Source organism: Dromaius novaehollandiae, chromosome 3 (assembly GCF_036370855.1).
Source record: "Dromaius novaehollandiae isolate bDroNov1 chromosome 3, bDroNov1.hap1, whole genome shotgun sequence".
NCBI lineage: Eukaryota > Metazoa > Chordata > Aves > Casuariiformes > Dromaiidae > Dromaius > Dromaius novaehollandiae.
The window spans coordinates 119,401,750-119,418,936 of record NC_088100.1 but is presented as its reverse complement, the minus strand read 5'-3'; the positions used below and the strand labels follow the sequence as shown (position 1 = coordinate 119,418,936).

Here is a 17,187-nt window from a genome sequence, read left to right as displayed (position 1 = left end):
CACCCTTTTTATCTATATACACACCCTTCTGGATATTTCCCCATCACTGCATCTTCATATTTTTATTTGATGCCCTTTCTTGAGTGGCTTCAGGTAAGTGATAGCACAACAGCAGACTGTTTTTTGCATCAGGAGTTGAGTTCTGTCCCTTCTGCCTTCAGAGGCTGTGAAAACTGTGCTGTGCAGCCCAGTGGCAATCAAGAAGTTGTAGTAAGACACTGAATTATTAGAATACAGTATGAAATGGGAGCTGAACATTGTTTCCTCTGAGCAGCCAGCTCTTGATTTTTGGGCCTTAAAAGCCCCAGCCCATCAGATGTTTAGTAGCATCTACTAAAAACAAATAATGAACCATACACTCGAGCACTGGCAAGTAAAAATTTATTTTCTGTTGTAGCACAGCCACTGTTCCATCCTTTCTCTACACTTATGAACCAAAGTAAGCCAAATTGCCCTCCAGAGTATCACAGGCAGACTTTTTTCCTGGTGATTTTGTTCACATTTTTCTCCTAGACTAATGTCAGTACTTTGTTTTCTTTAAAAGAAGATTGTCAAGTGGGTTTAAACCTAGTGTCAGCCATGCATGATACTATGAGTGCTAAAGTTAAGAAAAAGTGTTCCTAGTGGGGATGACAGTTCTTAAAAAGCAGTTTAAATCTTGCACCTGCATTACTTGGTGTGTCATGTATAGTCTCTGAAAAGCTGAGCTACATCAGAACTTATAAAATTATTGTACAGTTAACACCTCTTATGACTGATAGAGTATTACAAGAGTATATGAGTATTACAAGCAACAGCCACTTAAGCTGGAATGAGTGTCCTCTTAGGAGATCACAGTTGAGCTATAGACTCAGAGGAGCTCTTACAGAGGGGGAAGGGCTCTCCTTGCTGAACCAAATCAGCTAAAACGGGAGAAAGAAGGGAGAGGAACAACCATCTTGAACAAAAGTTCACTAGCCACATAGCTAAAGTTCTTGTCCAGCTTAATTTCACATCATCATGAGAATCAGGTGGCAAAAATTGTTCTCTTAGTCTGTCATTTTGTCCATGTCACCCCTCTCTGCATTTCTCTATGGGCTCCCCATCCTTTGTCCTGTGAACTCAGCTACTTATTGCCTACTTCAAGTCCCTTTGCAGTCCTACTGGATTGACCACCTTCCACACCTTTTGTCTGTTGCCACCTCTGGTCAACAAAATCCAACAGAGTAACTCACTCAGCTTGTGTCAAACTAGTTCATGCATGATAAACATTCAACACTGTTTGCCAGGCAGTTTGGCAGTTCAGGGAAAACAGTATAAATATGTCTATACTGCAGTTGATGGGCAGGCATGACATCAGTGTAAGTGCAGTAATCACCTACCTGTCCACCTTCTGTCTGTGTGCTGACTTGCAGACAGCCTATGCACTGCCTGTGTGGGTGGGAAAGTGCATGAAGCTGTGTGTAGGAGCAGACATATGTTGTCCTGTGTGCCCCAGCTTGGAGCTGCACTTTGTTACCTGTATGGCAAATGAGTTTGTCTGTCTGTCTATTTATTTATTTTGGTAGGCAGCTTCAGGATGACACCCAAGATGAGGGGTAGACAAAGTCTGTTTAAATGAGCCATAAAGATAATTTCTTCAAGATAGGGTTGTAGTACATTGGCATGGTCATGCTAAGGAAGCATATATTAAATGTCGCTATTCTGTTCTGTGCTTAGTGTGGTTGTAATCAAGTTCTGTTTTAGCTTAACTTTCCTGAGATACCAATAAGTAGTAATAGCCAGTTTCTTCACTGTCACTGGATTCACACCACTACTCCAAAACTTCACATTCTCAAATAGAATATATTTCTTTAAGAACTCTGTAAGAGCTTCTGTAAAGGCTCAGTGATTAAAAAAAAACATACATCTTCTCTAAAATTGAGAGATCGTGATTCATTCCTGCAATTGAGAGGTGAAATTTTCAGTTAGATGTGTCTATAAGCATAGAAAGAAAACGAAATTCAGGTTCAATCATACATGAATGCTTCATTATTCAAAGCTGTTATTGTCTGGAGAGATGTGCATAGAGAGTGGGGGTGATGAAAACACATTTTATAAATATCCTTGCAATTGTTGCTTTCCTGAAACACATGATGTCATCACAGTCTCATCTGTTCAGTATAAGTGTTTAAATAGGGGCAAACTCTTTTCTGACTTACATGTGGAGTTATGAGATTTGCAGATGGTATGAATCACCAAAGCATGCAACCAGTATTTTTATAAACCTTTAGGTTTATTAGATGGCTAGCACCCACAATTACACTTTATTTCTGTAACAGAAAAGATGTAGCTTGGGCAGTGGTAGAACAAGCTCCCTGCAACGTTCTGCAACATTGAATCATAGGGAATATTCTCCAAGTCAAAAGATAGGTGGTTCTCTGTTGCCCATTCAATCCCTGGCCCCTTTTTTGCAATAACAATAAACTTTGTTGCGAAACACAATGCTCTTCTTATTTGATTTAGATTTCTAAATAGGTAACTTGTTTATTTTATCAAGGTTTCTGAAAAAAGCATCAAATGGTCTTTATTCTTTTTCTAGCAAGCTGTGTAGGACATTAATATTCGCTAATACAAATAGATTTCTCCTCCATGTAAGACCAGTGGCATACATTGCCAAAATGCTGTGCCTTTAGCTGTCTATTTAGCTTTGTGACTAGAGGCTAGTCATTTTTCTTTTGAATGGTCTTTTTATTGCATGGCCTTGGATGAGATAGGGTCACTGATGTCTACATATATGTAGTCTTAATTGCCACGCTAGATCGAATTAGGTTAGGTAGATGAAAAGTATTGAATGGTTTACAAAACATGCTGTACACAAAGGCTAAATGATAGCATTTTATATGCTGAAGTGCTCTGACTGGTGTCTATTGCACTGTCTGTCTCCAAAGGAACTACTCTATGAAGATCCTAAGTGTGACCATTTGTGAGGTGGAAAGTACCTTGAACATGCCCAAATCAAAGCATTCAGAAACTCTGATCAGCCCGTGTATGGGAAGTGGACGGCTGTACGGCATCCAGCTGAAATGTAAACAGGCAAAAGATGGTTTCTTTGGAGTATGGCCAGAGCGCCGCACCTCCTGTGAAAGCACGGTGCAATCTTTAGTGGTGACAAGTAGTCAGTTACTTGGCTTTTATGGGAGAAAATGGCAACTCCAGCCATGCAATGCCCCAAAGCATTAAGCTGCTATACAACGTTAATGATAATTGAAGACATTTCCTAATGAATTATATAAACCATTCTGCAGCACAATGCAGTCTTGTTTTCAGTAATACACTATGTAAGTGTGCAGTTATATTGTATTGTGAGCAACCTCCAATCTTAGGGAGCTAGAGCTTTGTTTCCATCGTTTTTCATCCAAAATTTTAGAATCAGTATACCCAAAATAGCGAGATTAAAAAAAAAAAAAGAGAGAGAGAGAAAAACACCTTTTGGAGTTTCCTTGTATTCCTTCTAGTTGTGAGCCTGCCTGTTGTTACATGTTAAGCTTTTCATTGTACTGAGAAATAGAAATATGCTTTATCATAAATAAGAGCAGATATCTTCATGTGATCACTGGATTTCCATTCCTGGGAATTTAAGAAAATCTATTATATAACTTAAAATATTAAGAATTGGGAAGGGTTTATTTCTGTCTGCCTCCTCCCAGAGAAACACTGAGTCTGTTGCTGAAGAAACTTTCCTCCAGTCCTGTCGGCTTGATACCAGACCTCAGTGTTTTTACTGGTACCTTAAAACTGTCTTCATTTGTAGGCGTCCCAAAAGGTGCATCTGTGAGATCATTGTATTTAGATTCATTGATTCCATTAGAGCAACGTGCTTAAAAGTGTCAGATTAATTTCAATCAATTTAGATATTATGTAAGCATAACAAAATGAATTGTATGCTAACAAATAAAGAATGCAGTTTTTGACTACAGAATTGGGAATGCTGGTTAAAAAAAAATGCAAAAAATGTCAAAATCTAGTATATCTGAAACTAATTTCTGTTCCAAATTGCCACTTAGGATTTCTCCAAGGCTTCTCTTAGCGGCATTAGTTAAGACCAGCTCGATAGAGCCCTGCTTTAATGGCTCTGTCTTTCAGAGTGACTAGGTTCCTCTTCTTCCGAACATGCTTCAGGGTTATCATGCTGCCTCTGCATTCAATGAATCTTTAAAGGCTTTCCTGGACTTCTTGTGGAAAAGGTTCCATCTCACGGTTCCAGTATACTGTTTCCCGGCGTTGTTGTCTCAAGCCAGTCTTGCTTTGCAGCGTGAGCTTATTCTTATATTGGCTGTCATTTCATATCATCGTCATGTCAAACTGCTTGTTGCTGTTACTGACTACCAAAAGGAATTTGCACGGCAAATTCACTCTGATTTGTTATTTCAAAGAAATTTCAGCTCATCTCTGCGTTTACAATAGAAAAAAAAAGTTGTTTCCATTATACATCTTTAAAAAGAGTTGTCACTCAAAGCTCCTAACCAATTTTCTATCTTAAAGCTACATCTGTAAGTATCAATGCTATGAGGCAAAGAGAATTGAAGGGAGATGCCCAAGATCCCAAGGTAAATCAGTGAGAGCTGTGAACAGGGGCAGCTCTCTTACCTGTGTTACAAGGCCATCCTTCCCTCTTTCTATTGATCCTGTCAGTGCTGATAGTGATAGCTGATTGCAAACAAAAGCATGTGTGCCTGACTTTTTTGCATGATTTTTACCCTGTTAACAGCTGGCTCAGCTTAGGAATATGAGGAACTTTTCAAGTAGTGTTAAAGAGTTGTCATATGAACCTAGTTCTTCACAATCTTACTATTGCCCTGTCACAGTCTCTGTTATTCAGTCTTTCACCTTAGTTTGAGCATCTTTTGCAGATCTAACTCCTAACTTGTAGAGATACAGCATCCCCAGAAAGAAATATTTAATTTATAATCACGCTTTATAGTCCCTTTGCAGTTTATTCTGGCACTGTGGCTTGTCATAGTTGAATAAGTTGAATTCTGCAGTGTGCTATTATGAAATGCCACACTTCTCTGATTTTAAATGTGCTTCAGCATGATGACTACAGTGTTAGAGTGGGATACAGAGTAATGGTTAGATCTGTGGATTGTAGCTCCAGGTTTTATTATCAAGTCTCCCAGTAGGTTGTTATATGAGTCATGGACAGGTCATTTTCAGGCTTTCTGTTCTTCCATTCCATATCTGTAGAATGGATGCGATTTTAACTATATACAGAATGTCTGTATTGATATGCAGTTTGTTATTTTTTGAACACCTAGGCAAAGAGGTATGCTGTAACATTTCATAGAATGGTTGTTGCACCTGTATGTTCAGGGAAGTTAGTTCCCTGTATTCTGTTAGAAGAATCTGATTCGTTCTCTGCTTCCCCAGTCTGATATAGAAAAAGTTGGGAGCTCAGTCTCTGGATTTTGTGTCTTCTAATATCTAAGGTGCATTAGAGGATGCACCTTGCAAGAGGCAGTAGAACCCAAAGCACAGTTAGATTCTGGGTCTCTGCAATGATGGAAAGGGAGGGAGGGAATGTATCTGGCTAGAATCTAACTAAACAAAAAAAACCAGTGTTTAAATAAGCATTAATTACAATGTTTGAAAAAATTGTTTTGCAGATAATCGCCTTTGATGAGTTACGGACAGACTTCAAAAGCCCCATAGATCAGTGCAACCCAGTCCACGCAGTGAGTACAACCAGCAGCTTGCTAAGCAATAACTACTAAAGAGAGAGAGATTCACTGAGTTATCAGTGAAAGTGTGAGCATGGAAATGAATGTAGAGTCTGTCGTGATATGATTGTAGTTTGTAGATTTGATTTATCAGGCCTGTCTGAGGCAGCTAGGTGGCAACTGTTTATGCTAATAGCTCTCTTTCCTGCTGGAGGAGACAGGAGAGCACTTTGGAAGTTCAGAAATTTGAAGGACTTTTAATGTGATGCTAAAATTTTCTTTTTATCTTTTCATTTTATGGCACCAATTTTTCCTTTTTGAAATCATTCACTTTCTCCCCATTTAAGCAGGAGATGACCACCGTTGCCAATGCCATCCATATTGACCCATCAAAGGCTTGAAGGGATTCAATAAGAGGTGCATTCCTAGACCTCCCTGTCTCATGGCAGGGCTCTAAGTTCTCCTGCTCTTCTAAGAGTGAATAACACATTATGTTGTATCTGCTGTGACAAAGGTTAAATATCACCCTGCAACTGTAAAGCTGGTTTTACCTAATGAACCAAAATACAACCCAGGTTTAAGCTTATGAAAATACTACTTTAAATGAAAGCTGTAGTTTAGAGTGATTTGGTTAACTACAGTTAAACTTGCATCACATTTTCACTGCCATAACTGAGAGCAGAACTTGGCCCCATCATGTCACTTGGAATTACAATGCTTATGACAGGTGCTAAATTTGATCTCTACAGAGTATCAAGATGTTGAATTGCAACCAAATGGTAATCAGAAGACAACAATTCACCGTTTAATGTTGTTTCATAACTCAGCAGAGGATTTATGGTACCAGATAGGCCACTGATGCATAATTTTTACATGAGTCTTCCAAGAAGACTTGTTTACTGTTTACTAGCATGTAACCAAAAATGAGAACAGAAAAAGGAAATTATAAGAAGAAAGCCCATAGAGGACATTAATGGAAGTAATCTATTTATTTTTTTAGTTCTTTTTACCAGTGGTTTTGAATTCACTTTATCTGTTTTTTGTTCCCATCTTGAGAAATGCATGCAGGAAATATGCCTTTATATGCACCAGATTCCAGTCATTTGGTCTCTTCCTAAAACTTGTAAAATGATTAAACTGGCAATCAAATTGGTCTCCAGGATAAAAAAGTTAAAATTTGTAAGTATGTAAATCATGTTAGTGATGTAATTAACAAGTTAATCCTAGAATTTCTAGTAAAGAGCTGCAAAATACTCTGTGATTGGTAGCATTATTTTGACTGATGTCTACAAAATTTCTTGTGATAAGTCAAGCAGTAATCTCAGTTTGCCGCCTTCTGCACAGTACACATACTGGTGTGCTTTATGTTGATAGGAAGATTTTTTTGTATGAACTTTTCTTAATACTACATATTTCTTCTGGTGTCTTTTCAAATGTCAGTTGTCTTTTCCTCTTCCATGTGCATACTCATTGGTGCCCACATTCCATCTATTTGGTGGGGTAGTTTCTCACAGCCTCATTGCGCTGTGAGAAAATCTGACATTCACTCATGTATTTTCCACCGTGTTTTTCAGAGGTAGGGTAAAGCATTTTAGCAAGAGGAGGCTTAGTTGGGGAGAAATCAAAGACAAAAACAATGGTAATGCTGAGAACTGAATTCAAATCTCCTGATTCACACTGTATTACTTACAGCCCAAAGATAGACTTTCCTCAGCTGCAGTTAGGCATCTGTCTTCTAAAGGTAGTTGAGAGGATTATCTTTCCATCTGTACTTAGCTCCCACTGAAGGCAAGAAAGGTTTCTGCAGGTGCACAGGCACAGCCACGTACATCCAGTCTCATGATTACAACCATGAATCTAAGATTTCTGATGCTCTTTAAGATCACAGACATCAGAGAGAGAGGCAAGATATGTCTTGTGTCTATCAGTCTGTTCTGTGTTAAGCCTCAGTAAATGTAGATAAATACTGAAAGTCACTATAATAGAGCAGTCTGACTCTAAGGATGCTCTAAGCAAAATTCACAGAAATAAGATAAATCAAAGACAGGTTTTCTTTTAAATGGCTTATAGTGAGAAATTCACCAAGAAAATCAGATCTACTCTGCACACTTGCTATTACTGAAGATACTATGAAAGATTCACTGTTGGTTACACTGTTGGAAAACAGAGTGGTTTTGCTGCCCTATTTGCAGTCAAACTGCTCAATTATAGTGACTTTCAGTATTTATGAATGCATTCATTGCTTAAAGTGACATTTCTTGGACTTTACAGATATTCTTTACTAATGGGTTAAGCTCTAATGTCGCATGTAGCTCAGACACCCTGTCAGTGGTAGAGCCATACCACCTTTGCACTTGTTTTCCAGGTTGGAGGTTGGGTATCTGAAAATGCAAAACCATGTCTTTCTGATGTAGGTTGGCACCAGTGTACAGAGTCACAAATACTGACTTAAAAAGAAGTTGCAGCCTCTAACTCAAGGCTAGCTGTGGCTTGAATCCCCACTTTATATAATTATACCCAGTAGCAAATGAAAAAATAACTTACAAGGATATTGAAATGAGTAAGTTATTTGACTTGCAAGCAGTAGATAAGAAGTGAAAACTACTGGGTAAATTAATAATGCATGTTGCTTCCTTGCACCCAGTAATTATAATTTTTGACCCATTGTAATTTTAATATATTGTTCTTAATTTATAACACCAGCTAATCTCTCACCTCTTTTTCCCACTTTTTTTTGACAGCAAGAGCGGTTGAGAAATATTGAGCGTATTTGCTTCCTCCTGCGAAAGGTGAGCATAAACTAGCTCAGGTTTTGAGAAGTTTGAGAAGTAAAGCCATTGAGTGGTGGTCTACCTTCATTCTCTCTTTGCATAGTTCTCTCACCACACTGACGAAAGGCTGAGTTGTACTGCAGAAGTGGAAATCATGGTGACTTTGTAAAGACAAAATAAGACACATTATAAGAGGTTAATGTAAGCCAGGATTTCTGGATAAGAACTGAAACGTAAAACATCTGCCCCTTCATTTTGGAATATGCTTTTCAGAGGTGATGAATTGTTTTGCAGCTGCAGCGTCAGATGCTTATAGCTCTATCATCTGATGATACCATTTGTGATACAGGCTTTAGAAATACGGTTTTCTGGACAGTGGCTTACAGTTTGATAAATGAAACATTTTATTAACGACATGTTGAGTTTTTCAACTGATTAAATAGAAAAGTTGAGATAAAATTTACGTAGACTTGAGCCAAGAGAGATGCTGAATGCCTCAGTTTCTGTGGGGTTTGAAGCAGCTGATAAATTGTAGGATGCATTCATACACTACACCTTTCCTCTATAGCTTGAAACAGAGTTTTCATAAGTGTTCTGTCATCCCGACTCTGTCTCAGTGAAGCCAAAATAATCATAATTCCAGACTATTCTGCTTTCTATATTCAAGTTTCTATGAATTGCCTTCACCAGAAGAGTAATGGGGCCACCTAAGTTATTCTGCCTTTTTTCTTAAAAGGTCATCAGTGAAGTACAGACTGCTGACTGCATCCTAATCAAGCTAAAAACTAAATTCAGATATGTTTTTCAGTAACTGATTGCCTTATCCTGAGAGGTTTTGGGAAAGCCAGAGCAAGGGTTTATTGGCGCAGGTTGATCCAAAGACGTAACTGTGGCCACATCAGCATCTATGAAGTGGCATTCTCAGATGAATCAGAATTTGATACCTATCTGTTTGGCACCGTTATGAGCATGTGGCTGTCAAGAACCACATTTAAGTACTTACTTAACATGCTTATAACACAAGGGATGTGAAAAGCAGAGAAAATACTTATTATTAATAGCTTTCTGTTTTGTGAAATTGGCACCCAGCCAATTTCAAGCTATGTCCCAGTTTCTTTGACATGAAGCAACTGGTGGGTGGTAATGAATTAATATATGTGAGCCCCATGGGGATGCCTTGCCAGCATCAGTGTTTAATTTCTATTGAGCTTCAGCCTCACTGAGCAGTAAAATGGAGCATTTTGGCTAATTACAGACTCTGTGCACATCAAGGATTGGGTTGCTTCTGGTTCACTTAAATAGTTTGTTAATTCATCTTCTCCTTCAAAGTTCTTTGGGGACATATTTATTTTAATTGAGAGATGAGATACAAGAAGAGGAAGGTGGAATAACTACGGCAATTTGTAGTCTTCAAATCTGATAATTGCTAATAGTAGCTATGGTCTACATAGCATAAAGGATGCACTGTTGAGGAAAAATGCTGGAAAAGGGGTGAAGATACTGAGTGTCTGTTATAGATATAGGAAAATAGCAGTTAGGATGTTTTCAGCAAGCACTAAATATGTCTGTTATAACATAACATTGTTTCTTATTTGGCTTTAGGTCTGTTTTTTTGTTTTTTTTTTTTTAATAAAATAGTGACATATATGTTTTCCCATGGCTTGAGGTAAGCTAATTCTTTTAAAGGACTTTGCAAATTGTAGCATCTTACTATTTATGACACTAAGATTTAATGTTTAAGATCTGCTGTAAATCTGTATTTTAAAGAGGTTTATAGGTAGACTATAAAAATATGTACAGTTTCATTGTAGCCTGGTTTAAAAGAGGTTCTTGGGAATTATTTAATATGTGTACAATACCATACATGCTATAGAAATCTAGTCCCAGTAGGCAGAGTCTCCTAAGGATGGATTTCAGTTGGAGGAGATTATTAGCAGACTGACTAGGTATGTGTTATGTCACCAGATATTACATAATTTAGCTACATTTTCTAATGTAGAAAGGTTTTAGAAAGATCTTCTGCAGCCAGGCACTTTCTGATATTTGGTTTGGGGAAAATGTTTCTATATCTTTAAAGCAACAATGAAGGGAGTGTGTGAAGCAGGTATGTATGGTGCTGGCATGCATACAAGTATAGTGCTATAAAATAGAATTAGATCAATTAGATAAATTTTCTGGTCACTGGAGAATGATCGATAGTATATAAAGAAGCTATGAACTTTGAATGGCCATCTTGTATCCTGATGTAAACAACAGGAAGGAATTATTTTCTGAAATCAGCATTATGTCAGGTTCCCTCAGGATACACAGATGTCGCTTCATTCAGTGGCTTGTTTGGGGGCTTTATAAAATATATTTGTGATCACATATGTGTGGTTTGAATTGATGAATATTGCACTGTGTGGCCATTGGTGTGTTACACAGCTGTTACGTGATTCACACAAGACACATGCTAGTACTGGTGAATGCTGTGCATCTGTATCTGCACTGTCTCTTTTGCTAAATTTTTTCATCAGTTTCCTACCCATCGGCGGTGCAGCTCTGCCGTGTGGGCTAGCGTAAGAACAGGATAAAAGCTGATGCTTAAATTGTCTGCAACTCATCCAGAAAAGCGTATGCTACTGCTATTTCCAGTAAAAGTAACCGGACTAGCGGCAGACAGAAATTTACAGGAACAAAGAGAAACGTAGACAAAGCCACAGCACCGACAAGGTGGAGGAATTGTCTGTTCTCCACTGGTCTTTCTGTGGCAAATCTCTGGAAGAGCTAGGGATAGGACTGAGTTCTCCTGTCCTCTGCTTGGTCCGCTAGGCTCCTCTCCTGCCTTTGTTTCTCTAAAAATGTGGCTGTGTGACACTACAGTGCTGCACAGAGATACACGAGTGAGTTGCGAACGAGCTGTCTTGAGTCAGTGGAATCAGTACAGCGATGTTTGGTTGGTGGCTTCCTGGGCTCCTTAGCCCTGCTGAGGAGCAGGATAGCTCAGGTGTGCCATATAGATCTACTATAATTTTAATGAATAAATATTGGGAGAGGGGTATTAAAATGTATTTAGTAATGGTGACAGCAATATTATTTTATAATTGTAATTGCAGTTGTATTTCAAGAAATCTACCTACCTGGCTGATTCCTATTGGAAATACTTATTTTAGCACTAAAAACAGCTAGGAATTTCCTACATTAAAATATGGTCTATATAATTAATCAACCACTGTAATATTATTACTTTACCTTTAAGGAAATTTAAATTAAATTGTGATTAGGTTATGACTATAAGCAACAGCATCATGATATTTGAATTAAGCTGGCAAATCCTTACTCTAAGGAGGAAAGTTCATTGAACTTGCTTCATTCTCAGCAAACATTTCAGACTTTAGTTTGCTCATGCCAAACACTGCTGAGCAACATAAGTGACCTTTCTCAGAATAACAGCAAATATTTGTTTTTAAACCCCATTAAACTCAAGTAAGAGTGATTTATGAACAGCAAAACTGGAACTGGAGCTTGCCTGGAAGGGAACTGAGATAGATTAAAGACAGATTTTTTTTTCTTGTTCATTTCCCTACTGTAGTGGAAACATTTTAGTTAGGTTAAGCATAAAATTCATAAAACTGCAAGTGTAAGAAAATACTGTACCAGAGCTCAACGCTTTATCTTGATTTTATTTGATTTTTTTTTTTGCAAGTCCTGAAGGGATGATCAGAAGAAAATAAATTCAGCAAAAAATCTAACCACAGGCAAGGTGACATTAACCTCAAAGATATTCCAGCTGAACTTGAACTGTCTTAAAAAATACAAAAAATAAGCAAACAACCCACCACCCCTACCCCAAAGAACAATTTTTGTATACCCAGAGTTACAACCAGTTCAGCACTCCGGTACTAGCAGCAGCAACAGGGGAGGGTAAATCAGGAGCTAGAGTGTTAAAAATTCTCTTCACTTAGTCCTTTTCAAAGTATGTTTTAATACTCTAGCTAGGAAGTTGGGGGTTGTCAAGGCTTGGTCTGTTCTAGTAGTTCTGTCACTGTGGTTTCCAGTGAAGCTGGATCTAGGATAGCAGTGGTAGAAATTTATTGTGTGTTTACCAGATAAAGTTCTGTTTTTTTACTACCTTGCAAAAATAAAACTATTTTTTCAATTTATTTTATATTTTACAGTACATTCCCTAATACACATCATAATTAGGTTTCACTGTATTTACAGGTTTTGGTTATTTGAACTTAAATGACAATTAAGGAAGACATTCAGTTCAGACTGAGATATGGTAAATAAAAAATAAGATTTAGTGAACATAGTATATAATTATAATTCCAAACACCTGAGTGTCTGAGTAAAACTTGGTATATTTTCATTTTTAAATATTCTGTAAAAAAAAAAAATGTCAAAACTGTGTGAAAAGAACAGTAATTCAGAGGCATAAGTAATCAGAAACTTGAAGGTTTGTGGGTTAACAGTACAGGTTCAATTGCAGATGGAGAATTCAAAGGAAGATGATCATACTTGATATTGCATCTATGTCACGCCCATTGTCAGCACTGAATACACATACTTGGGAGAAAATACTCTGTGAAAGTTTGTTGAACTAGCTGGACCAGTTGATAGGGAACAAGATTTTCATCTGCTTTTAACTTTTTTTCTTAATAGCAGATGAAAACATTAATTTCTCAGTGTGGAGGTTATTCTACTTTAAATGCTGAAAAATATTATAGAAAGTCAGCATTTTTGAAGAGGTAGCAATGTCTTTCCATGTTTCTCCTTATTCTGCTGTCAGCTTCTTTTCTGCGTTTTTTTGGATGAAGGAGACTGACCAATGTGCACTAGAGTAATTGCCATGTGAAATTTTTTTGTATTTGTACCTTGTTAGGTTCCAGACCTTCACCTACCAAGAGCTCCTACCATCATGCAGGTCAGGTGTCACAGTCACTAGTTTCAATTGACCGATCACATTCTTTGCTTCTTTGTAAATCTGCTGATTATTACACTGATGACTTTCTCCAGTGTTCAGCCTCATGACCATCTACAAGCCTGAGATAATGTGATGGTTTTTAGTGTGTTTCTGGGTATGTCAGTGATTGCTTCATCACAGATTTAGGGGTTCATAATCTGTGACATTCTTCTAGCCACTCTTCATGCAGATAGTCATTAGCAGGGTACTTCTGTAATCATATTGCATGATATATCAAAGCACTTAAGGTTATACAAGTAAATTTAACACATGGGACATATCATCACTTGGAGTTTTTTTAAGTAGTGTGAATCCATCCATATGTAAGACAAGGATCTTACTTTCTTTGTGGGTGTGACAAATCTTATAGGCAGAGACTTCAGCAGTAGGCCAGTTAGTTTGCTGCAAAACTGGAAATAGAATTGGTAGTAGTAGCAATAGCAGCCTTTAGTAGTACTATAAATTATTTTTAACTCCAGTAAAGATGTTCTAATTCCTCATTTAGTTAGACTCGACAGAAAAAGCAAACCTTGCAGCATAGCCAAGCTGTAAAGATAAGTTTCCTTAAGCAAAAGATGCCTGCATTGTACATCTGCATATTCAAACCTGACCAGACATGGTCCTAGGCAGCTTGCTGTAGCTGAGCCTGCTTGTGCAGGGGTTTTGGACCAGGTGGTCTCCAGAGCTTGCTTCCAACCTCAACTGTCCTGTCATTCTGTGATTTGTCTCTCCAGGGTAAATACATGTCAGGTTTGTGACATGTGTTATGCATTATGTTCAGCACCTCCTAATCAGTAGTCAGCATTCTGTTGTTGAAGTTTAGGTACTTGTGTTAACTGAGAGGAGAACAGAGTTGTCTCGTCAAAAGGTAGTTTCGGACTGTGGAAGTAACAGTGGTGTGCTGCCTCACAGAACAAGTGGATGATGTATCCAGAGTTGTGATAAATTGTGCCTGCAACAAAGATCACAGAGAGAACAAGTAATGGGACTATGTGACATTTTTTCCATTTACAGTGATCGTAACAATGATGGAGCACATGAACTTTGTCCATTCTCATTAGAGTCCAAAGAGTTCATCATTGTTAGTGGTTTCTCAATGCATGTTGTATTTCTTGCTGTATCTAACGGTCTCCCTTTTCATACCTCATTGATACCATGACATTGCTGAGTTTGATTAATGGTCTGGGCAGCAGGAAAACTGGCAGGAAATTCTTCCTACTCCGTCATGGGGAGTATAAGCCCTAATCAAGAGGCCAAGTGGATAAATTATCAAGAATGAGTATAGAATTATGTGTGTAGAAAACATACTACGGTTACCTGTGCAGTTATTCAATGATAGTCTCCTGTGAGTCAGTGCAAAGATGGAAGTTTGTACCCAAGGAGGCATTACTGTGTATAAAATGATTTAAATAAATACTATGCATTCTTTCAGTCATTTTTACGATCTCAAATGCTTTCTTAATCTTTTCACTGCAATTCAGTGGTTCAAAACAGAGTTCATTTTAGATCAAAAAGCTTTCTTGACATCCCTGGATTTAGGAAGGGTTCAACTTCATGTGTGACATTTGTGCCTATCATTTGTCTCTAAAATGGACAAAAACAAAAGAGCAGCTATGCGGGTGTTCCCAGTCTGTAACTGATATAGATGGCTTGGAGCAATCTGTTTATTGCTCAAAGGTGAGTTAAATGTTGATATTCAGGCCTAATACCATGTGGAATAGGCCTGGGCTTAGATCTGGATGTGAGACTGACTCTCATAATCTAGACACCATTTAGATGAAAAGTGTAGTGCATTCTTGGTGGTTATGATTGAATTTGTCTGAATTTGTGTAGAAATTCACAGAGAAGCTAAGGAGAGGCAACAAAGGTCAAACTCTGACTAGAATGGGGGTGGGGGGGAATAGAAGTTTAATTAGACAATTCAGCCCATGCCTTTGTAGCACTTCACTTGTGCTTTACTCCTTCAAAAATCATCATTTTCTTCAGGAACTTTGGGTCTGGCCATTACTGGGAGAAGGAAAGTGCCTGGTGCATATCCCTAAGAATCTGGGTGCCTTTGGATCTGATACCAGTTTCATTGCTAGTTGCATCAGGTTCTGAACTTTATAATAACTGACCTGATAAACAATATGAATATGAAACAGTTTTTCAGTAGCCCTTATTGCTTTAGAGGTTTAAATATATGATCTGTTACTGGGACTACAAAGACATTCCAAATGAACGTTATCATATGAAAAGTCCTCACATTTAAAAAATGTCTTCAATTAATTAAAAAAGGAAGTTTCAGAGTGTTCTTATTTGTCAAGGTGTTTATTATCTTTGTTTACACAAAGGAGTAATGAGGAGCCTTCTAATGTCCAACATACTAGAAAAATCTGGAAGAAAATATAATACAGGAGTAATTCTGCTTTAGTTGTGATTAGGTGAATATTCCTTTGTTTTATATTTTGCCACTGTTTGCATTTTGCCTTCTTTTCTTATTTCATTATTTGGGTACTGTGATCTCTTAAAGGCCTTATTGTGCCTTCAGCTGAAGATTCTTTTCAGCAAGATTTGGCTTTCCTCCTCCATCATAGCTTCAGAAGTGTTTTCATTATGGCAATGCTTCCAGGCTCAAGAAAACATTCAAGCCTTATGTACCAAGTGCTAAAGAAAACAGACAGGAATATTCCCTACCCTGAAGAGCATACCTTTATACTCACAAGATGTGTACACAGCAGAAAAAGAAAGGTTCGCAGGGCTGATCCAATGATCAAACTCTTGTTTTCAGAAAGCTACGTGGTTTTCTTGCTAGCAGGCATGGTTGTAATATCTTAGTTTTAATTAAAGCTAAAAAAGTGTGTTTGCTGGTTTTGAGGGGTTTGAGGGTTCACTGAGTCTGTAATCACATATAGTCTTTAATCTCTAAAGCAGCTGTTCAAATTCAGTCCAGTAGTGACTGAAAACTACTTCAGTCTGATTGAGAGCTGTTGGGAGTGGAATTATTTGGTGTTCTGTGCTTGAAGACTTTTATGATGTCTGTTTTACAAAAATGCTAATATAGACAATATGATGAGATAGATGTTGGTTAAGATTACAGTAAGCATGAGCTACAGACTCCCCTCTGCCGTACATATACGCATGTAGTTAGCTCCTATGCTGTCTCAGAAGAAATTCTAGAGATTGCATGTAGGCATTGGAATAAAGGATGCTGCTGTTTCTAAAGCATTAATTAGATCTGCAGTAGAATTTGTGGACATAGGCCTGCCGTGCTGTACAGATCCTATCAGTTAGGACTTGGACTATCAATCCAATGTCTTTTATAAAATTAAATTAATTTTTCTTTTGTTTGAAGTGACGTAGGACTCTCAAGTACATTAGAGTCTGTATGTGTGCATGTGTGTGCGAGAGAAAACTGGTATGTGTTAAAAGCATGAATACTTTCTTTATAAATTATTTGAAAGATACTTTCATGCTGAACTGTTAAAGATGGTAATGCTAACTTTCTTCTGGCACTCCAAAGGGTTCTGACAAGGTGTTTTTATATTAAGACCCAGTAACTTTTTATACTGCAATAATAAAATTTTAAGTTAGCTAAAGTTGTATTAGTACACAATTTTTGCTTTATGGAAATCATGGCTTACGCATGATTTATTTTTAGATAATTTTGGTGGAGTACCTCTTGTTAGAAGAGAAATGTGATAAATTTTAAATTTGCTGTTTGTGTAAACAGCAGGGCTGCCCTCATATTGCATGAGCAAGGGAAAGAAGGATGTAGCTTGGCAGGGGAAGTGAGGAAACAGGAAAAGCAAAT

General features: G+C 37.7%; 1 protein-coding gene across 5 annotated transcripts in view; it reads left to right on the top strand.

Moving 5' to 3' along the window:
* Nucleotides 1-17,187, top strand: part of CNIH3 (cornichon family AMPA receptor auxiliary protein 3) — a 56,985-nt gene that overhangs the window by 18,477 nt on the left and 21,321 nt on the right. For 4 of the 5 annotated variants that reach the window (XR_010388636.1, XR_010388634.1, XR_010388635.1 and 1 more), the window contains exons 2-4: nucleotides 5,625-5,693; nucleotides 6,735-6,857; nucleotides 8,420-8,467. Coding sequence is in view for 2 of the 5 variants with exons in the window: in XM_064509960.1 (XP_064366030.1) it covers nucleotides 5,625-5,693; nucleotides 6,735-6,857; nucleotides 8,420-8,467 (240 nt within the window). In the remaining 3 variants the exon portion in view is untranslated. The remainder of the gene's footprint in view (nucleotides 1-5,624; nucleotides 5,694-6,734; nucleotides 6,858-8,419; nucleotides 8,468-17,187) is intronic. The other variant, XM_026094690.2, reaches the window with a different exon arrangement.